Source organism: Eptatretus burgeri, chromosome 1, assembly GCF_056783735.1.
Source record: "Eptatretus burgeri isolate ZD-2024b chromosome 1, Ebu_testis_v1, whole genome shotgun sequence".
In the NCBI taxonomy this organism is placed as follows: domain Eukaryota; kingdom Metazoa; phylum Chordata; class Myxini; order Myxiniformes; family Myxinidae; genus Eptatretus; species Eptatretus burgeri.
Window position 1 is genome coordinate 125,587,791 of NC_140961.1, and position 23,340 is coordinate 125,611,130.

At 38.0% G+C, this 23,340-nt stretch overlaps 2 protein-coding genes across 4 annotated transcripts in view; both read left to right on the top strand.

The window, feature by feature from the left end:
* LOC147035357 (extracellular calcium-sensing receptor-like) overlaps window positions 1-23,340 on the top strand; it is a 142,520-nt gene that overhangs the window by 90,099 nt on the left and 29,081 nt on the right. The window lies entirely within an intron of this gene.
* On the top strand, window positions 10,787-12,055 carry LOC147035358 (extracellular calcium-sensing receptor-like). The gene is made up of 2 exons (XM_085879425.1): window positions 10,787-11,693; window positions 11,801-12,055. Exons 1-2 carry the CDS (start codon window positions 10,881-10,883, stop codon window positions 12,053-12,055), a joined length of 1,068 nt encoding a protein of 355 aa, XP_085735551.1. The 5' UTR covers window positions 10,787-10,880.

A 23,340-nucleotide genomic window follows, 5' to 3' on the forward strand; every position in this document is an offset into this window, starting at 1 on the left:
CATTTTTGGTGTAAATCCAAAATAATTATTTTCCTTTTTATATTTTTTATTATCATTAATTAGAAGATAATCACAGAATATACATTGTTTATAGGCTTTTGACTCCGTGTTTAATCCCCCTCTATCACACGCAGGACATTTCTCAAATTAGTCATCTGGAGAATCAGGGAATTCAAGAGGCTCAAAATCTAGCATATTTATAAAGTAAAACTTTACTTAAACTGAAATTCATCTTCGGAGTCATCGATAAAACTACTTTCAGAACTATCGTTTGAACACAACTCTCGGTATCATAACAATCATTATCACTCTCATAATCTTCAAAATCTTCAGTTGAATATTGACTCATATTTAATTCGTAGAAACAACATTACCATCGACATCTGCATACTTTTTTCATTCCAAGATTCAACTACAACATTTTTTACATTAAAGGTAATTTTAAAATGATTCTTAACTACTATTGAACGAAATGTCATTTCATCTGATATATTAACATCCTTTATTTCATCAGGATTTACATCTTTAGGGTTGTTGAAAAAAATACAAATTTCTCCTTGCATACTACAGATGGTCATATATTTTCGTTCTCAAGCTTCATCCATAAGTTTTTATTTTTTGATACTTTTTCTTGTTTCATTGCTTTTTCTAGTTTTGAATATATTACCAGAAGGAGAGGAGAAAGTTATGTTCGAGATACTTTCATTGATGTTCTTTCAGATATACTTAAAGCCCTTACACTGAAGGAAATTGATGAACTCATATTCTTCACCATAATTGTTTTTATCCAATAGTTGTTATATTTGTCTTTGTTCAATTTTACATCCTTGACATATTTCTCAGTATCTTTAACAAATGAAGAGATTGATTGAAACTTGTCTTTTGTGTCTTGAAACATTGTATTTATTAAGTGAAAAAAGTTGGAGGATAAAATGGTTTTAAACATAGATTCAACGATAAATTAAACGAAATTTCATCAAGAAAATTTTAGTTTAAGCAAAGTTTTATTATATAAATATGGTGAATACAACATACTGCGATGTTTGTAATCACGAATATAATAATTATAAAAAACACCTTCAAACCAACAAACACACATTCAATCTATTTCATAAAATATCTCCTCTTGAGTTGGAAACAAAACATTGTGATATCTGCTGAAAGGATGTTTTGAAGAGTAGTCTAAAGAATCACCTTCAATCACAAAAACACAGAAGAATGAGTTTAAAGTAAAAGGAGACTATTATATTGAAAACACTGATGGAGCTTTTAAGAATCATATTAAAATAAGGATTTTTCAATTTGGAGAACCCGGTCCATCATCAATAGCTGAATCAATTGAAATAGTGAAACCTGCTGTTGAAAAAGTTATTAAAAAGACATTAAAAGAAAGGAAAACTTTACAGTTTTATATGCAAGTGAAAATGAATATGAAAAGACAAGATGAAGAACAAACTCCTTATATGAGAACAGATCTTCATTTTATTACATAATTTCAAGATTTTCTGAATAGTGGGTTTATGAAGAACTATGAAGACAAGAGGAGGATGTTGATAATACAGTGGTAGGAAGTGGATTTATTTTTTTTTAAATCATCTTTTTAGATATACAAATTCTAAAATCAGACCCTATATTCTTATATTGAATTTCCAAAATAAATGAAATTAAAGAAGGCAGTTGCTAATATTAAGAACAATGATAATAAATGTTTTCTCTGGTCTGTTCTTGCTCACTTACATCCACCAAATTATAATTCAGAAAGAGTAAAACAATATATGAAATATGAGAATACCTTGGACATTTAAAATTTTAAATTCCCAATGCCACTAAGAGATATTCCTAAATTTGAGAAAAAAAATCTTTCTGTTAATGTATATGGATTAACTCGAGAGAATAAAGTTCAGGTATTAAAGATTACAGAGAGAAATGAAGAAACACACATTGATCTTTTATATTTTAGTGTTGGAAAGAATTCACATTATACATCCATCAATAAATTATCAAGATTAATCTCTTCTCAGGTATTCAGAATAGCAAACAAAATATATCCTTGTAAGCGATGTCTTAATTCATTTCATACAAAATAACGATTAGAACAACATTCAAAGTATTGTAGTAATCATAAATCAGCTGAAATTACAATGTCTAAACCTGGTGAAAAGATTTCTTTTGAAGATTACAATAAATCTATCATGCACCCATTTTTGATTTCTGCTGATTTTGAATATATCTTAAAAAAGATAAATACTGCTTCTGCTAATCCAAAAGAATCACATACAAATAAGTATCAAAAACATATTCCTTGTGGTTTCTGTTATTATATCAAATCATCTGTTGGAGAAAAGTATAATAAACGTGAACATTATAGTGGAAAAAAAGCTTCACAACAGTTTTTAAAATGATTAGAAAAGGATTGTATAAGATGAACTAAATTAATGAAAGAAACAAATGAACCGATGAAATTAACCGAAGAAGAAAAATTAGAATTTAGAAAGAACAATATCTGTCATATTTGTGAGGTGGAAATTGAGGGAGAGGGCAAAGTTAGGGATCACTGTCATCTTACTGGTAAATATAGAGGTCCCGCTCATTCCTGTTGTAATCATAATTATAAATTTCCTTCTTTTATTCCTGTCTTTCTTCACAACAGCACCAACTGTGATACACATCTATTTATAAATTAACTTTCAAAAACACCAGGGAATATTTCTGCCATAACAAACACAAGTCAAAAGTATATTTCATTTACAAAAATGATATTCACAAAACCTTTAACTCGTATTAGGTTTCGAGATTCTTGCAAGTTTATAGGAACACCACCAGCCTACCGAGCATCAAATTTAAGCTCCACGGGCTCTTTTCCAAATCTTTATTCATTCTTTCCAAAAGAGGAAATTCTAACTAAAGAGGAAATTCAGATTAAAGAGAGAATTCAGAGTAAAGAGGAAATTAATGAAGAAATTCTAATTATAAAGAAAATTCGAACAATGAATGAAATTTTAACTAAAGAGGAAATTCTGATTAAAGATGAAATTCTGATTAAAGAGGGAATTCCAACGAGAGAGGAAATTCAAACAAGGAATGAAATTCAAAGTAAAGAGAAAATTCTTACAAGTAAGGGAACTTATGCTTATGATTATATGGAATCATTTATGAGATTTAAAGATACACAACTTCCTTCAAAAGAAAGTTTCTATAATGACCTTTATGAAGAAGGGATAAGCGATAAGGAATATTGTGACGTCCATGGGAATTGAACAGTCCCGCCAACGTAGAATGAGCCGAAACGATGGAGGCGGTTTATTTTTTTATAACCCAAAGATGGCAGTTTTAATCGCTCGACAGCAAACGGGACGAGGAAGGTGGCACGAGTCGCTTTTCATTGAGTTAATAATGTTTATATCTCTAACCAGAACGATAATAAGACTCGGCAAGAGGAGGGATGCGGGGTGATTCGACGAGATGGTGGTGTGGGTTCGGGCATGGGGAAAACACAAACAATTCCAATGGATAGAGAAATCTCAAACCCCCAAAGGAGCCAGGTACACACACACACACACACACACACACACACACACACACACACACACACACACACACACACACACACACACACACAACGTAGCTGCTGGTCAGGCTTGTCCGTGGTGTCAACGTAAAAGTCACTGGATTGGTGCCAGACGAGCTGGCATTGCGCTCGTCAGGGGCAGGACACACGGTGGTGCTGAGTTTCCGTCAGCCCTTCCACGCAGAGCTGCGGTTTCCGGCCTGTGAGCTCCAACCAGCCACCGTGGTGCTGTTCCTGGTGGTGTCGACCTCCTGTTGTAGGCCCAAGACCGCTCACAGCCGCCAGCGAGCAAGTTCTGGCGCCAAGATGCGAGCAGGAGAGGGAGGCAGGTCCGCCCGACGTTCGGTCCCGTACTCCGAGCCAGCAGAACTCCAGAGCCAACCGAGGTGAGGCAGGTGGCACAGCAAGGCCACGAGACACGACGAATCGAGGAACGAACCAGTGCAATGAGAGAGCGCGCTCAGAGACCCACAGCCTCGACCAGACGCTTTCTTTTTATGACTCTTCCTCTCCTTCTCCCGAACAGAACCTTTTTATACTCGAGTCCTCATCACTTCCAATCGAGCCCTTTTATTGGCCCTCCGCCATCGTCTTCCGCCAATTGTGATCAAAGGGCGGAGCCATCCGCAGCACTGTCCTGTTACGTCACGTCAAGCCTACAGGGAATACTAAAAGGGGATACGCATACGCACTTACCCTAACCCGTCTCCCTATCTAATTATGTGACAATTATCATTTCCCCCTTAAAGAAATGGACATTTACTCAACAACTTATCACCACTGAATTGCTACTTGTTACATCGAGATCCTGGTACAACTCGAACACCATGGCATACCTAATTAAACATCCTAATTACCCTTTGAATGTTTTACCCTCCCCCCCCTCAGATGTAACAATATAAACACGTACAAGAAATTTGGAAAATATTTAAGATAAAGAACCTTGGAGAATATCATGATTTGTATCTAAAAACAGATGTTTTATTGTAAGCTGATGTGTTTGAAGCTTTTACATCACTCTGTCATAATAAAAATTGTTATGGATTCGATCCTGCCCACTATTTCACAGCTCCTGGTTTAGCTTGGAGTGCAATGTTGAAAATGACAAAACAAGATATAGATTTAATCAGTGATGTTGATATGCTTTTGATGATTGAGAAGTCCAAGAGAGGTGCAATATCACAATTATGTTCTAAAAGATATGCTAAAGCAAATAATAAATATCTTCCAAATTATGATAGTGAAAAAGATAGTAATTATTTGATGTATTTTGATGCTAATAATTTGCATGGATGAGCAATGTCTCAATTTCTGCCTTATGGTAAATTAGAGTGGGTGGAAGAAAAGGATTATGAAATTGTTTTGATGAATATTGTTATTTCTTCTCAAGAGGAGTTGAATGAGGAAGAAGAAGGTTATTATTTTGAAGTTGATTTGAGGCACCTGAGTGATCTTCATTATAAGCATAAAGACCTTCCTTTTGCATGTGAGAAAGAAACCCCAAAGAAAGAATGGTTAAGTGATTATCATAAAAGCTTTAATATTAAAGGTAAATCAACAGAAAAGTTATAAACAACATTCTATGATAAAGAGGGATATGTTTTGTATCAGAGAAGCTTGAAACAGTTTTTGGGAGAAAGATTGAGAGGAGCTAAAATTCATAGTTTTAAAATTTAAACAAAGTCTTTGGATGAAAAAGTATATTAAATTCAATATAGATATGAGAACAAATACAAAAGTAAAATTTGAAAGGGAATTCTACAAATTGATGAATAATGCTGTCTTCAGAAAGACAATGGAGAATGTTAGAAATGGGCAAAACATTAGATTTGCAACATCTTGGAAAGAAGCTTCCAGATTGATAAATAAAACAAGTTTTGAGAGAGAAGAGGTTTTTTCAGAGAACCTTTTTGCTATTCATATAGAAAAGGAAAGTATTCTAATGGATAAACCAATTTATATTGGAACAGTTCTTGATTTATCAAAGATATTGATGTATGATTCTTTGTATAATGACTTAAAGAAAGAGTATGGTGAAAATGTTTCATTGTTGTATATGGACACTGATAGTTTTATTCTAGATATAAAAACTAATGATGTTTATATAGATATGAAGAAAAATATTGGAGTATATGATACAAGTAATTTTAATAAGAAGAGTGAGATATTTTCAAAAAAGAATGAAAAGGTTATTGGTAAGTTTAAGGATGAGTTGGGTGGAAAAGTAATGAGTGAGTTTGTTGGATTGAGAGCAAAGGCATATGCTTATAAGTATGGTGATCAGATTGATAAAAGGTTAAAGGGATTAAAGAAATATGTAATGAAGAAATCAATAACATTTTAGAAATTATTATAATTGTTTGATGAATAAGAAAGAACAATATAGGAAAATGAATACAATAAGAAGTTGTAAACATAAGATATATAGTGAAGAAGTATATAAAAATGCAATAGGAGCCTTTGATGATAAAAGATTTATTTTAGATAATGGAATCGATTGTGTTTCATATGGATATTGTATGATAGAGTGAATATTTAATCATAGAGTATATAGAATAGATTGTGTTCCATATGGATACAAGTTTTAACTAAATAGAATATGGGTTAGGGTTTTTAAGGGCTACCGCCACCTTTTTCACAATATATAAATGGTTAAACCAAGTATTAATCAAACTAAAGAGTGGAGAAAATCTCAGTCTTGGTATATAAATGGAAAACATAATGAATGTGAAAAATATCAAATAAGTCTTATTGAAAAAAATAACTAAAACAAAGGTAAATAAAACAAATAAGTGAATACATTTAAAAAACTAGTAAGTTAGAGGAGGTAAAGAAAAAAATATCCTTGAATGGACTGAAAACTTTGATGGATATCAATTGAACAATGGAAAAATAATTTACTACAATCTCGAAATGATATGCAACTCAGGAGGTGGTCAGATGAGATCAATGAGAGAAGTATATCATTTCATAATGACACAAAAGGGGTATCTTGAAAAATATAAAGATTCAAATGTTTTATTTTTAAATATTTTAGATGGGGATTATTGTGCAAAGAAAATTAAACTATTCAAGGAATTTGAGAATGAACAAATCACTATTGGTTCAATGAGTGATCAAAACAATATGTATTGGTTGTTTTAAAAAAGTGCTCCTCGGCTAAAAGGGCAGGCTATTAAAATCTCCATTCACTTACATATTTTCGATATTTCAACAGCAGAGAATTCAACAGGTTTGGATAAAAAGGAGGTTTATTTTTTAGGGAAAAAAATATGAATCGCTGAGAATCCCCCATTCATTAACATGGGGGAAAGTGAGCCAGAATCAGTATATTCCCTCACTCTGTCTCCCTTCCCTCCTCCTCACTGTTCCCCCTCCCATCCCCTCACTCTGTCCCCCTCCCTCCTCCTTACTCTGCCGACCACTCTCCCCTTACTCTGTCTACCCATCCCTCCCCCTCAATCTGTTCCACCTTCTCCTCCCTCTATTCCTCTCCCCATTTTGTCTGACCCAAAATGGCTATTACAATGTCTTTTGCCTTTTAAAACATCAATAGCCATATGATTTTCTTCCAGTTTTTTGAAACCGAGTCTTAAACCATCTTAGCCACAATGATAAATTAGAAAGAGCAATCAGAGTTTCTGACCCTCACCAGAACATGTTTTGTGTAGTTTTGTGTGGTGTATTTTGTGTGGCGTTTGTGCACTGGTGTGCTATGAAATTAATACGAGACATAATTAGAACTGCCACTTTATAACTTCTGGCAGTGATGGCAGGGTACCAAGATATCCCGCTTTGATGCAACCCCGCTTTGATCGGACACCTGACCCTGACCCATGACGTTTTTTTGAATTATTATTCAATATTCAATTGAATTTAGAATGGGATTAAAATAAATTCAATTCAAATCAAATGGAAGACCAAATAGATACAGTCCTGCATTGGAGTCATCAGAAAGAACCCAAACAAGCAAAAAGCAAAGATGAAGTCATCACGAGGAACCTGGATAGGATTCACATTTCACCTTCTTACTCTTCTACCCTCAAACACATCCAGGCACAGCGAAGTGAACCTTATTCCAAAAAGAAAAGAATAAAACCCAGATAAAAAAATTAGATCATTTGCCCATATGGCCCAAAAATCCAGACCATATGTCTGATGAAGTTGAAATTTAATACATGTATTCCCCATCACAACGAGATCATAATTCTGAAGTTTTATGTCGATTGATTAGGTGGTTCCAGAGAAAACATTATTTAATATTTTTCTTCAATCCAATGTGGCTGCCAAACCATGTGACCTGTCACTTATTCCTTAACAAACTTGTACATCCAAGAATTGGGGAACATTTTTCTGAAGTTTCCTCTTGATCTGGCAAGTCATTCTGGAGAAGAACTTTTGCAGGTTTTTGGGTAAATCCAATATGGCTGCCAAACCATGTGACTTTTTTTGTTTGTTTGTTTGTTTTGTTCCGCTTTTTTCTGTACTACTTCATAGAAGAAGATTTTTGATGTTTTTCCTTTTTCTTAAAAAAAAAAAAATAAGCTGCCGAATCATGTGACCGATGTCATAAAATTTTTTACTGTGCACCATTTTATCCGAAGATGACTCTCAAAATTTTTCATACTGATCAGATGTAGTGTTCCACATATGCAATTATGACATCATAATGAAGGCACGAATTACGTTATAAAAAATATCTCACTTATTCCACATGAGGCGTACTTGTCGTGTGCCAAGTTTCATTGTTTTGCTTGGTGCCGTTTCAGAGATAGAGTTCCAAAGTTTTTCCAACAGGGCTCCCACACCACGTGACCTATGATGTAATAAGTATGATTATTACATTCTACATAAGTAGTCGCATCTATGTTGAAAGTTTTGGCTCAATCCGACAAACGGTTGCAGAGAAAAACATGATCGTTCTGTGCAGACAAACAAAGAAACAAACCGACCCAAACGCATACCCTCTCTTTCTGGGAGGGTAATGAAATTAGATAGTGGGGGAGATAGTGAAATGGCAAATGTATTTTGTGCTATGGCTAATAATCTGTAGGAGGGGTCAGTAAACCACTTGAAAATTTCGCCTGTACGTGTATCATGGTGAAAGTCGTCTTTGAGTTTATGCCCATGACCTGACTCTGGGTACTCCCAACATGTATGGAATATATTTTATTATGATCTGAATGGAACACAAAGAACACCGTAAAACACGATAACAGCTGGTGCCGTTGGTGGCTGGACATAGATACTCTTGGTTCAATGGTTAGAATGTCTTTCAACCTTGACAAATCTCACACACTAATGCTGTTTTTCTGAAGGGCAGTCTAGAAAATCCTCCCATACATTTACTAAACAAGCCTCTTGAAGAAGTTAAGTCACTCAGTCTTTTGGGCCTGACCATCAGCTATGATCTTTCTCGGGCAAACCAGATCTCCAAGTTGCTCTCCAAAGCTGGCCACCAACTGGGCATCCTAATCATGCAAAATCTTTTCTGGAGGAATCAAAACTTTTTCACCTTACAAGACCTTCATCTGCTGTCTCTCACCTTGCTCATCTTGATGCCATGAAAACCAAAGGCTTTCAAATCATTGGAATATCTTGTGATGAAGCTGAGTCTCGGGACCTGTTGCTCTAGCATAACACACAGGTCAGTGTCCTTCTGTCTTCTACTGACTTCTTTCTGTTCTTGCACCTTCTGTTCTTTCCTTTCTCTGTCCTTCCCCCAGGTTTCTGCTGGGGCACATGAAGTCTGGTCATAACCCACTTCTGGGGAAACTCCCAAAATCGAGGCTCATGCTCACCTCCACTCATTTGATCTTTTCTCTCACCTGTGAACCAACGACCTTAGTTTTTTCAATCTCATTCTTCCAACCAAGGCTTTAGAGTGGATGCTACACAGCTCCTGTCACCCCCCCATCCATACTCTTGATCATTTCCACCCTCATTAATGCTCCCTAAACCACCCATCATTTCCACATTATTGTGACCCCATCTCCTTCCACCCCTTCACTTCCAATTCATCCTCTTTCGTTTTTGCTCCATTTCTGATTCATCCCCAGCTTTTCCTTTTCTATTCTTCCTGTTTCATCTTGTTCCTTGTGCCGAACAAGGTGGAAGGCATATGTAGGATGATTTTCTTCCAGTTTTTCTGGAAGAATTTTCCATGTATAATTTTTTCCAATTTTTCCAACAAGGAATGTGTAACGGATCAAAAAGATTTGAAGTTAATAGGTAATAAAAACAAAATGGACCACAATGTGAAGAACGATATCTTTCCCATTGACAAAAAAAGTTCTGAAATCAACAATGGACCATTCCTGGTAAAGAACTCAACATTTTGTTTTTATGGCAAGAGAGAGAGGTGTGAGAGAGAAAGTAGGACACTACTTAAAGTGTCCATGAGAAAGGTGTTCATGACTGAGAGAGAGAGACGTGAGAGAGAGGTGAGAGAGAGGTGAGAGAGAGGTGTGTGAGAGAGAGAGAGAGAGAGAGAGAGAGAGAGAGAGAGAGAGAGAGAGAGAGAGAGAGAGAGAGAGAGAGAGAGAGAGAGAGAGAGAGGTGTGAGAGAGAGGTGTGAGAGAGGTGTGAGAGAGAGGTGTGTGTGTGTGAGAGAGAGAGAGAGAGAGAGAGAGAGAGAGAGAGAGAGAGAGAGAGAGAGAGAGAGAGAGAGAGAGAGAGAGAGAGAGAGAGAGGTGTGAGAGAGAGGTGTGAGAGAGAAGTGTGAGAGAGAAGTGTGAGAGAGAAGTGTGAGAGAGAGGTGTGTGTGAGAGAGAGAGAGAGAGAGAGAGAGAGAGAGAGAGAGAGAGAGAGAGAGAGAGAGAGAGAGAGAGAGAGAGAGAGAGAGAGAGAGAGAGAGAGAGAGAGAGAGAGAGAGAGAGAGAGAGATATAGATAGATAGATAGATAGATAGATAGAGAGAGATAGAGAGATAGAGAGATAGAGAGATAGAGAGATAGAGAGATAGAGAGATAGATGAGATAGAGGTCATGTTCAACCCCTGCAACCCCCCCCCCTCTCCTTTCCAATAAGTTATATTTCTTCATGGTCCGGTTCAGGTTGGTTCTGTGTGATAGTTCTTCCATGAGCGTAGAATTTGTATGCAAAATGGTTAGCAAAGCTGAAAAAAAAACATGGTGGGAAGATGGGTAGCTCCAATTTCAAGAATTATATTGACATGCCATTGTTTACAACACTGGAAGTTTGAAAAGAATGCCTCAATTCGATATAATTTGTTTAGGTTGTAGCAAACACGAAGGCAAGAGTTATTGTGATTTTTAGTGGTGCACGAAAATTTGCTCCTTTGGCTGAGGATATGGTTAAAAATAATATTACAGGAAGAACCTGGATTGCCAGTGAAGACTGGGCCATGTACCATTTATTAACTGCGGAAGAATATCTTCCAGTCTTCAAGGGTACCATTGGATTTGCTCTGCGAGAAGGCAAAATGCCTGGCTTCCGTGAATTCATCGGAAAAATCAAACCCAAGTTACCCTTGGCTGCACAAAACATTGTGCTCGATCAGAAGCACCCAATGTTAATGAAAACGAACTTAAAATACAAAACCCTTCATGGAAAGCCAGAAGATATGAATGTTGTAAACTCAAATGGCTTTTGCAAACAAATGCTTTTGCCCACAATGCATTCCACTGTTATGAAGCAAAATGAAAATATTTTTTCACTTCACAATTTTTCCAACAAGGAATGTATAACGGATCAAAAAGATTTGAAGTTAATAGGAAATAAAAACAAAATGGACCACAATGTGAAGAACGATATCCTTCCTATTGACAAAAAAAGTTCTGAAATCAACAATGGACCATTCCTGGTAAAGAACTCAACATTTTGCAATTCGTATGAGAATTTCATTTTGTTTTTTTGGCAAGTTACTTTCAATTGTACATGGGACAAAGGAAACTTTGTGAAGCACCTGTGCACTGGACATGAAGAACTCGATTTTGATAGTTCAACATTTGAAGAAGTGTCTCATCCGAGAGTAGCTTTCCACACTTATATGGCTGTTTATTCTGTTGCACATGCTTTGCACAACCTCCGTTCATGCAAACCTCATCATGGGTTGTTTGTAAATGATTCCTGTGCTGACGTTTCACAATTTGAACCCTGGCAAGTAAGAAACGATGCACGCATGGTGAAGTATTTGCTGTAAACTAGTGGAATGTTTTGATGATGACTACAGAAAGACATGCTTTGAGTTAATGTCCTTTCTTTTTCTAGCTTTTGTACTACTTAAAGCGAGTTAAATTTCTGGATAATGTAGGACAACTTTTCAGTTTTGATGGTAATGGAGATCCTCCTGCTGTGTATGACATTGTAAATTGGAAAGTAAATATTGTTGGTGGAATAGACTTGACATCTGTTGGAATATATGATGCCTCGATTAATTCAGAGAACCCACTGAGGTTTTTCCCAAATGGAATCACATGGAATGCAAAGCACAATGAGGTGAAATATGAGGAGAGAGGGGTGTGAGAGAGAGGGGAAGAGAGAGAGAGAGAGAGAGAGAGAGAGAGAGAGAGAGAGAGAGAGAGAGAGAGAGGTGTGAGAGAGAGGTGTGAGAGAGAGGTGTGAGAGAGAGGTGTGAGAGAGAGGTGTGAGAGAGAGAGAGGTGTGAGAGAGAGAGAGGTGTGAGAGAGAGGTGTGAGAGAGAGAGAGAGGTGAGAGAGAGAGAGAGGTGTGAGAGAGAGAGGTGTGAGAGAGAGAGAGAGAGAGAGAGAGAGAGAGAGAGAGAGAGAGAGAGAGAGAGAGAGAGAGAGAGGTGTGAGAGAGAGAGAGGTGTGTGAGAGAGAGAGAGAGAGAGAGAGAGAGAGAGAGAGAGAGAGAGAGAGAGAGAGAGAGAGAGAGAGAGAGAGAGAGAGAGAGAGAGAGAGAGAGAGAGAGAGGTGTGTGAGAGAGAGAGGTGTGTGAGAGAGAGAGAGAGAGAGAGAGAGAGAGAGAGAGAGAGAGAGAGAGAGAGAGAGAGAGAGAGAGAGAGAGAGAGAGAGAGAGAGAGAGAGAGAGAGAGAGAGAGAGAGAGAGAGAGAGAGAGAGAGAGAGAGAGAGAGAGAGAGAGAGAGAGAGAGAGAGAGAGAGAGAGAGAGAGAGAGAGAGAGAGAGAGAGAGAGAGAGAGAGAGAGAGAGAGAGAGAGAGAGAGAGAGAGAGAGAGAGAGAGAGAGAGAGAGAGAGAGAGAGAGAGAGAGAGAGAGAGAGAGAGAGAGAGAGAGAGAGAGAGAGAGAGAGAGAGAGAGAGAGAGAGAGAGAGAGAGAGAGAGAGAGAGAGAGAGAGAGAGAGAGAGAGAGAGAGAGAGAGAGAGAGAGAGAGAGAGAGAGAGAGAGAGAGAGAGAGAGAGAGAGAGAGAGAGAGGTGTGAGAGAGAGAGGTGTGAGAGAGAGGTGTGAGAGAGAGGTGTGAGAGAGAGGTGTGAGAGAGAGAGAGAGAGGTGTGAGAGAGAGTGAGAGGTGTGAGAGAGAGAGAGGTGAGAGAGAGAGAGGTGTGAGAGAGAGGGAAAGAGGTGTGAGAGAGAGAGAGAGGTGTGTGAGAGAGAGGTGTGTGAGGGAGAGAGGGGTGTGAGAGAGAGGGGTGTGAGAGAGAGAGGGGTGTGAGAGAGAGAGAGAGGGGTGTGAGAGAGAGAGGTGTGTGAGAGAGAGAGGTGTGAGAGAGAGAGAGAGGTGTGAGAGAGATAGAGGTGAGAGAGTGAGAGAGAGGTGTGTCAGAGAGAGAGAGGTGTGAGGGAGAGAGGGGTGTGAGGGAGAGAGGTGTGTGAGAGAGAGGTGTGTGAGGGAGAGAGGGGTGTGAGAGAGAGGTGTGAGAGAGAGAGAGGTGTGAGAGAGAGAGAGAGAGGAAAGTGAGGAAAGTGAGGAGGTGGAGGAGGAAAAGTGAGGAGGGGTGTGGGAGTGAGGAGGGAGGAAGAGTGAGGAGGGGTGGTGGAAGAGAACGCAGCATGAGGTGAGAGGAAGGGAAGGCAGACATGCTGTGGAGCATAAATTATGATTCATAGTCTCATCAAAATGATTCTGCATAGAATAACAGTGAAGATGGAAACAAAATAATGTCTGAAATATATTTTCTCCTGGTCATCTATCTATAATTCCAGCAATGTGTGTGTGTGTGTGTGTGTGTGTGTGTGTGTGTGTGTGTGTGTGTGTGTGTGTGTGTGTGTGTGTGTGTGTGTGTGTGTGTGTGTGTGTGTGTGTGTGTGTGTGTGTGTAGGTGTGTCTGTCTGTCTGCGACCGCCGTTTCTCGACAACCACCTGTCCGATCTGATTGAAACTTGCCAGGAATATTGCAGGGGCCTCGCAGATGTGCCTTTTCGAGGTTTGATATCAATCGCACAAGCGGTTCCCAAGTTACGGCCATTTTACTGCTTTTCACTGTTGAAAAGGTATATATATGGCAGCTGAAGGTGTCGTTCCACCTTCTCACCTTATCATGCCAATTCTTTCCCACATTATTAATAACCGGACGATCACCGGTCCGATCGGATTGAAACTTGCCAGGAATATTGCTGGGGACCCGCTGATGTGCCTTTTCAAGGTTTGATATTAATCGGACAAGCGGTTCCCAAGTTACGGCCATTTATATGTCGACCAATAACAAGACACGGTGCTATGACGTCACGAATGACGTCACAATTATTGCTTATTTTTTATTTATTTTAATTTTTTATATTTTTTTTGCATGATTGACGGTCCGATCTGATTGAAACTTGCCAGGAATATTGCTGGGGACCCGCGGAAGTGCCTTTTCGAGGTTAGATATTAATCGGACGAGCAGTTCCCAAGTTACGGCCATTTATCTGTCGCCCAATATCTGTGAGAGAGATAAGAGGGGGACGGGAGAGGGGGGGATGAGAGTGGGAGCGAGAGAGAGGGGCGAGAGAGGAGGGAGGAGAGAGGAAGGGCGAGACAAAGGGGGAGAGAGTGGCACAAGAGAGGGGGGCGAGAGAGAGGGGCGAGATAGGAGGGGGAGAGAGAGGGGCGAGATAGGAGGGGAGAGAGAGGGGCAAGACTAGGGGAGAGAGAGGGGGCAAGAGCGGGGGGGAGAGAGAGGGGGAGAGAGAGGGGGGCAAGAGAGAGGGGGCAATTCTTCAACACAATTCTTCTTCGTTTGATATGACATCACAATTGATGCTGGGGACCTGAGTATGTTTCCCAAGTTATGGCCATTTATGATACGGTTGGTCCAATCTAATAGAAATAATGCGCTAATCCAGTCGTCATTTACGCACATACGCGCCCGCCCCTACGGGCCCGTACTAGTACTATAAATGGAGTCATATACCATTCTGCCGGTCATATAGCTGGAGACAAACACCGCTCAGACATGTCCGGAGCCAAACACCGCTTGGAGACAAACACCACCCAGACACATCCAGAAACAAAACCCACTGGACTTGTCCAGAGCCAAGCCATCCAGAGACAAACTCTGCCCTGAGACGTCCAGAGACAATCTCCCATCTGGACATAAACATTGCCAGGACAAGTCCAGAGACAAACTCCGTTCCGGACAGAAACACCACCCAGACACATCAGGACCCAAACACTGCCTTGACTCGTCCAGGAACTAACACTGCCCGGAGACATCTGGAGACAAACAGACATGGCCCGGACAGGTCCGGAGATAAATACTGTCCGGAGATGAACAACACCCAGACACAAACTCCATCCATAGACAAACACTGCCCAGACTTAAACACCGCCTGGACACGACAGAGACAGGGAGAGACAGACAGAGATGGTGGGAGGGTGGTTCACTGCATGGGGTGGAGAGAGGAATGGACAGAGAGAGAGAGAGAGAGAGAGAGAGAGAGAGAGAGAGAGAGAGAGAGAGAGAGAGAGAGAGAGAGAGAGAGAGAGAGAGAGAGAGAGAGAGAGAGAGAGAGAGAGAGAGATGGAGGGATGGAGGGATGGAGGGATGGAGGGATGGAGGGATGGAGGGATGGAGGGATGGAGAGATGGAGGAAGGGGTGGGGGGGTATGGGGAGGGGAGTTCGCAGAGAAAAAAAATGTTATGTTTTATAAACAACACACACATTTATTAGTGCTTGGCCGATATCGGCAATTTTTCAGAAATTGGCAGATATGAGTCAGTGTATTTACCGACGACAGTACATCCTGTGTAGAACCCACAAACTTTGAGTGGCTTTCACCGTTGTTTTGTGGGAATTTCAATGAATAAATTAAAAAAAACAACAACATTGCATCGATATATACACGTTTCAAGGAGATGTGCATGAACATTAATATCAACAAACAGCTGCCTGTGGCAGGTGGGAAATAATTAGGCTCGGTAATTTAGAAAACACGTTAATATGGCAAACGGCTCAGATATCGGGTGTTGTGAAATATATTTTGCTTTGAAACTCACAAAGAGAAACCATATAACCTTTGTGAAGCACACCCAATAACCAATTGCTTTGGAAACAGTCAAGAGGACAAAGGAAAACCTGACAAAACCTCCATAAGATACAAGATAAAACTGCAGATCCAAATCTAGCTACATGTACCACATCCTTGTGTGCTGTATACATACCTCTACCTTGTATAGCAACTGCCGATTTCACATCCCGATCAGGACATGAACTGCACCGCTATTGACTGCAGGGTGCTCGGCAAGTGGCTTAAGCACTCAAGCAAGCACTCCAATGCAAGGTGGCCGAGGATGCACCTGATAAACGATATAATTGAATAAGGCCATTCATTATTTTCAAAGGGGTGTTTAAATTAACCCAAACACCAAATTTTCACTCATGCACTTCCTTGGAGTACTTTTAGTATGTCTGCAAAGTTTCAGGCTGATAGGTTTTATGGTTTTGGAGTTATGTAAGAAACACACACGCATGTGCACACGCATGCACACACACTTATTGTTATAGATGTTACTTCAAAAGTTATCTGGTAAATGTGTCACTTTCTTATTTTCTGTTTTATTTAAGGTTCCAATATCTGTATGTGCGGATCAATGCAAAACAGGAACACGTAAAGTTGCCCAGAAAGGGGAACCCTTTTGCTGCTATGATTGCTTTCTTTGCACTGAAGGAGAGTTCTCAAATGTTACTGGTAAGATATTGTTATGTGGAAATGTGGGGTTGGGAGAGTCTAGATAATTAATTTAGTTCATTGTGAATTACAAGGAAATTTGTAGACAATGGATAAAAACACAGAGTACATTGGATTTGAACCTGTGTTCTGAGCAGCACCAAACCATTTGATCATATGAGGATGAATAAGAACCCAACCTCTGATCAAAATGAGAATATCTCACCGACCCAAGATATATTTCAGATTTACGAATTTATACTTTCGAAGCTATCACATATTTCAGCACCTACGACCTCATTTAACAATGTATTTACTAAGCTTGAGAAGTGCACATCTTTTTAACACTGATATTATATGAAAATACACATTTGAGCTGTTGTAAAAATGTAGTTGGATCTATCTGCACTAATCAAGAAAAGCGTGTGCTGTTGGATCAAAGACCACTCTAACACTCTATACCACCAATTTATACATACCCTTTTCCCCATCACCACTACGATGGCCAGCTCAGTCTTGCACCTACAACCAGCCACCCTCACCCAGCGGCATATCTTACTTTCCAAACTGGCTTTAATAAAATGTTAAAGAAATGCAAATACTTCATTTAAAATGTTTTTATTGATTTTTAGTTTGATGCTAATGAAGGAGCTTATAAGCATATCACATTCAGCGATATGTGGAGGGGGACATAGGCCCAGGAAGTGGAATATGTACATGTCATATGTCTTTTTAGTTGCTTCTGGAGTTGGACAGGGCTGTTCAATGTCCCCTGTCTTCTTTGTCCCTTGTTTAGAACCTGCACCTCGCACATTACAAGGTGCCAGGGGCTCACTGAGGGATGCATAAAAATGAGTCTCTGCAGGGATGATGTGTTGGTCTTTCTCAATGACCCCATTGCCATTTTGGAGTTGGTAGGTCATTGTGAGTGGTTTGGGTCAGACTCTTCCAAAATTAACATCAGGAAAGAGTAAGGTTATGCAATGCATGACTTTCAAATTAATGTATGAATGTTAAATGAGGCCTTTTGCGCATGCGCTGTGTGTGTGTGTGGGTGTGTGTGTGTGTGTGTGGGTGTGCGTGTGGGTGTGTGTGTGTGTGTGTGGGTGTGTGTGTGGGTGTGTGTGTGTGTGTGTGTGTGTGTGTGTGTGTGTGTGTGTGTGTGTGTGTGTGTGTGTGTTCAGTGACTCAGTTCTGCTCGCCAAGCACTTTTTATTTGCTGATGCAAGGGGGAGAAATACTTAATTAGAAATCGGCTTTGAAACATAATTTTCAGCATTTTGACAAAAGAGTGACTATTTAAAAAGTGGTTAACCAGAATTGTTGTGTTCCTGAATGAAAATTGGACTCACAGAAATGGAGGAAATATGAAAACTATCCAGTCATGAGACAGAGGTGTTGATTTCTTATAATTCGCTGTAAATACAATTAACGGCCACAGTGTGTGTATGTAAAAAACAAAACAGAAATTAACATGAAAGCTTCAATAATTTATTTTCTCTGGAACTGGGATATCAAAGTTTTTGCAGATGTGCCAGTGGATTACTTTACAAACTCTGTTGTGTCAATGTATTGTCAGCTGTTCTGACATGAGTTTTTTTGTGTGTGTGTTCAGTCATTAACAACAACAAATTATTATCTTTGCGAACACCACCTCCACCCCTTGCCCTTCTCTATTTTTTAGTTTTTCTCCTCCCCCCCCCCTCCCTTCTTTATCTCGCTCTCACTGTCTCTCACTGACTCTCTGTCTCTCATACTCTCTCTCTCGCACTCTCTCCCAAGATCTCCCACTCTCCCGCTCTCTCCCACTCTCTCTCTCCCCTGCTCTCTCTCCTGCTCTCTCTCTCTCTCTCTCTCTCTCTCTCTCTCTCTCTCTCTCTCTCTCTCTCTCTCTCTCTCTCTCTCTCTCTCTCTCTCTCTCTCTCTCTCTCTCTCTCTCTCTCTCTCTCTCTCTCTCTCTCTCTCTCTCTCTCTCTCTCTCTCTCTCTCTCTCTCTCTCTCTCTCTCTCTCTCTCTCTCTCTCTCTCCTGAATTCTCTCTCTCTTTCTCATCCCTTTTTCGCACCACTCCCTTTTGCAGTGGGGGGCAATAATTGCTGTGAGGAATTGCTCTCCCCGCCCCCCCTTTTTTCCTCGCTCTTCACTCTTCCTAGCTTCCTCAACCATCCCTCCATCCTCTCCCCTCACCACCCTCCATCCTCTCCCCTCCCCTCCCTTCCCTCCATCCTCTCATCTCACTTCCCTCCTCCTTCTACCCTCCCCCCTCTCTTCTTTTCCTCCACTTTAACATCTCCATCAGCGAAGCGACTGGTTGGATTTGCGCATATATATATATATATATATATATATATATATATATATATATATATATATATATATATATATATATATATATATGTATATATGTATGTATATGTATATGTATATGTATATCCTCGAGTGTCCTCGGAGTGAAGTAGAGGGGAGTGAAGCACCAACCTATTGCTCCCATGAGTATTATTTACTCAGTTTTGTCTTTTGAAATTCCTGTGAATAAAATGAACCTAAAATCTCTTCCTCTTCTAAATCATATACTTTATAAGTCCAAGTAACTGTATCTATCACATCAACAATTTTAAAAAGTTCATTTGTCCACCGCATTGAATAACACTTTTCAAAATGAGATTTCCATCCATATATTCTGACTATATCACCAACTTTGAACTTAGGCTTTTTGACATTAATCTCTTTTTCATATTTTAATTTTGTAAATGTTTCTGATGGTTTCATATTTGTTGACGTGTGAATCGTGTCACTATACTTATCCACAATATCCTGAATTACAGATGGCAATTGCTGAGAACCGAGTTGTGTGAATTTTGTATATAGTCTCTCTTTTAAGGTACGATTAAAACGTTCAATAACAACAGCTTTTCCTTCATTAAAGGTACTGTATAATGTAATACTGTTTTTTTTTTTAGAAAATTCATAAATGTCTTGTGATAAAACTCTCTACCCTCATCAGTACACAATTTTTTAGGTTTTCTCTTGCTTTTATTAAATATCTGTTGAAAGGCTAACATAAGAGTATGACCTGTTTTGTTTTTTAAAGAGACTACCCACGCATATCTACTCCTCAAATCGATAACGGTTAAAGCATACATCTACCCCTCATCATGATTGAGTTCAATCAAATCAGCAGACCAGATATAATCAACTTCCTTGGAATAAACCTTCCTTCTCTGAAACTTTGTGAATATTGGTTTATGTAATTCATCAGCTAATTGCTCTTCAAACTTAATGACATCATTAGAGTCTATAAGTTTTTTGAATTTCCAAGTCCAAGTTTCAATTTAGCACTGATCATCTTCTTCACAATAAATCAATCAACTTTTTCTCTCAAGGTTGGATTTTGTATCAGAGACAAATTATACAACATTTCTCGATTGGCTTCATGTTTTTCTTCCAAAGTTGTGGTATTCCCATAATCAATATCGTGCCTCATGCACACTTCATCAACCCTATTGATGGGTTTACTCCATGTTTAGGATTGTCTGCCTCATCTAATCTTTTATCCAAGTTTGTGGCTGGACCACAGAAAGAATACCCTGGAAGATGTAATTCCCTTGGTATTCCAGTAGTTGTAAATTTACTTCCTGATAAAAACTTTTGTATATCTCCTCCACGTTTTGTTTGGAGATAAATTGACTCTTTTTTGAACCACACACCGAACCTTTTTGTATGACTCTATTACTTTTACTTTTAAAATATGAAATATTTTTGGTATTAGTTTTCTTTTTACATTTGAGACAATAACTCATTAATTTATGAGAAAAATTCCTAGAGTGCAAAATACTTTTTAGTTTCCAACATGCACATTTGAATCTTAATTTTTAAAACATAAAGAATCCTAAGAAACGTCTTTACTCTCTCCTCCATTTATTTAAGAAAAAAATGAAAAAAATTTAATCAAAGTCAATATCTTGTCCTTGAAAACGATGTCAATAAGACTTGTCCAAAATATTGCTAATAGACTTGTCAATTCTTTGTTAACCTCCTCGGTACGTTGAGATTCATTTATTTCCTGTAATACCCCCAATCTTTTTAAAATCTCACTGGTTTCCATATTTTGATATATATTTATTCTCGCTCTTTCCCCCCTCTCCTCCCTCTCCTCCTTCTCTCTCTTCTTCCTCTCCTCCTTCTCTCTCTTCTCCCTCTCCTCCTTCTCTTTCTTCATTCTCTTTCATCCCTCTCCTCCTTCTCTCTCTCCTCCCTCTCCTCCTTCTCTCTCTTCTCTCTTTCCTCCTTTGTCTCAGTTTCTTGAACTGCTTCCTCTTCCCTTACTATCTTTGAATCGCTTACACCCCATAGAATATCATACATATATTCATCGGGATTTCTTGTTATTGCTGTCTCCAAAATAATTTTTTTTACAACAAGAAACCAATAAAGTTTATTTTGAATTTCTAAAAGAGCCTTACCTTTTCTAAACTTTATAATTTTTTTATTATTTAACACTTTAATTAAATCCAAAGTTGTTGGTTTATCAACATCAGCATAATACCAATCTTTTATTGAAAGTACCTCATTCTTATGTTGTAGAACACATTTATTAAAATACCAATTACCCTTTTCTTGAAGGTATGCTTGGACACAGAAATGATAATTTTCTTGAAGCCTTCTTGCTGTCATTTATGTATTGGAAATATATGACAGAATAATATTATGACACGAAACACCTCCCCATCTTCCCCAAAGTTAAATCATTTTGAATTTCCTTACTTATTACATATAATCCTGTTTTTTTCTGTTTTCATGACATAAACTCGGGCAAAGCCATTATTATATTTACCCTTATTAAATTATTTTATTTGTTGTTGACAAATCGTGCTTTCAGAAAACTCATTCTCCATACCAAGCGGACAATATTCTTCCTTACAAGACTTATTTTATTGTTTCAGGTCTTCTTGGTCAATTTTAAATGATCAATTATACCCAAAATTATTCATATCATACCCTCATTGTTCTATTCTCATACAAACGATACGCCCTTCTTTGTAAAAAAAATATTTTAATTGGAACTGTGAATTCTGTATGACCTGCAGTTAAAATCAACACTTCTGTTTCTTTGGAATACACGGCCATTTTATTTAAGGATATATTTATATATATATATATATATATATATATATATATATATATATATATATATATATATATATATATATAAATATATTGTGATAAATCACTTAATTTCACCAAGTCATTTGCGTCAGTTGGGCTTGGATAACTTATTAATTTCTAAGCATTTTTCATATTAATATTTTTTGTAATACTATATTACTGTCGGTCAGCCTGGGCCTTTGTGCATTAAGTTGATAAATCAATATCCAGTTCTTGGGATACACCAAGGATCGAACCATCTTTACAAAAACACAAGTCATTTATATTAGATTAAAAATATGGTCATGAAAAAATTTGTTTTTGTTGAGTTGAAATAACACATATAGACATAATTGACCACAACACCTGGAATTTAATTTTTGGACTTGAAATGTTTGATAAACACGATTCTGTAAGAATTTTATGACTTCATCAGGTGAGGGAAGACCAAAACTATCAAAATAATATTTATCTTGACTATGAAAAACAAAAACCCAATGAGATCCTTTCCCATTATTATCTTCTAAGTTCATAATAATATTCTTTGTATGTTTAGGCATGTTTGTTAATTTATCTCTCATTCAAATAACCACATTATGAATTTTTAATTTTTTACAATATTTGACAAGTTGTAAATTTTATTTTGTTATCTTTCCAAATTCTTTAAACCACTCATCAATGCTCATTTATTTATGAGAATGATACAATCCATGACCCTTTTAGTTAATTTTACACCTGCTTGTGCGATAGAAGAAAGTATATCTCCAACTAACAATCTCACTTTTCCAGGCAGACTTTCAAGTTTTTCAGCAAAATGTACAATTACACCACTTCCACTAATTTGTTTCTCCAACTCTTTGTTTTGTTTTTCCAATTCTTTTTGAGCCTAGAGTTGAGCGTTCCTTTTGTTGGAAGCTTTCACCGCTGTTGAAATACCACCTGTCTTTCCTCCAACCGCACTTAAACCAGCAAATAATGGAATTAGAAATGGGAGAATTCCTCCACTCGTCTCTCTTATTGAATATTTTTTCAACATTGGTTTTGTCATTTAAATTATGTGAGCCAGTATCGTTCAAGATTTTCACCTGTTCTCTTGTGAGCAAAACATCAATTCTTACTACTCCTTTTCGCTGTATTGTATTCATATTAATCATAGAAGGCTTTTGATTTTGAACACAAGATGATAGTTTATGAAGATTGATTTGATGAACATATACCCTAGTTGGTACTTTGCCAGTCATTTATTTAACAAAAAAATTAAGTGAGACCAATCATAACACCATTATCTGTATTAATCTGAAATTCTGTTTCTTCCAAAAGCAAACAATATGTATCAACTTCTTCAATCTCACCTCTTTCAATGTTTAAGGAAGTATCCACTCAATTAGCCTTTATAGTTTCCTTTTGAGCACTCAGATCAAATGCATAGATTGTATACAAACTTTTAAATGCTGTCATATCCAAAATAGGTTCTTTATTTCCTTTTTTATTTCCTTATTTTACATTTAATTATTTTTCTTTATTTCCATTACTTTCACACACCTTTTGGTAAGACTTGTATGCTTCAGCATAATCATTTTTTCCCCAATTAATTTC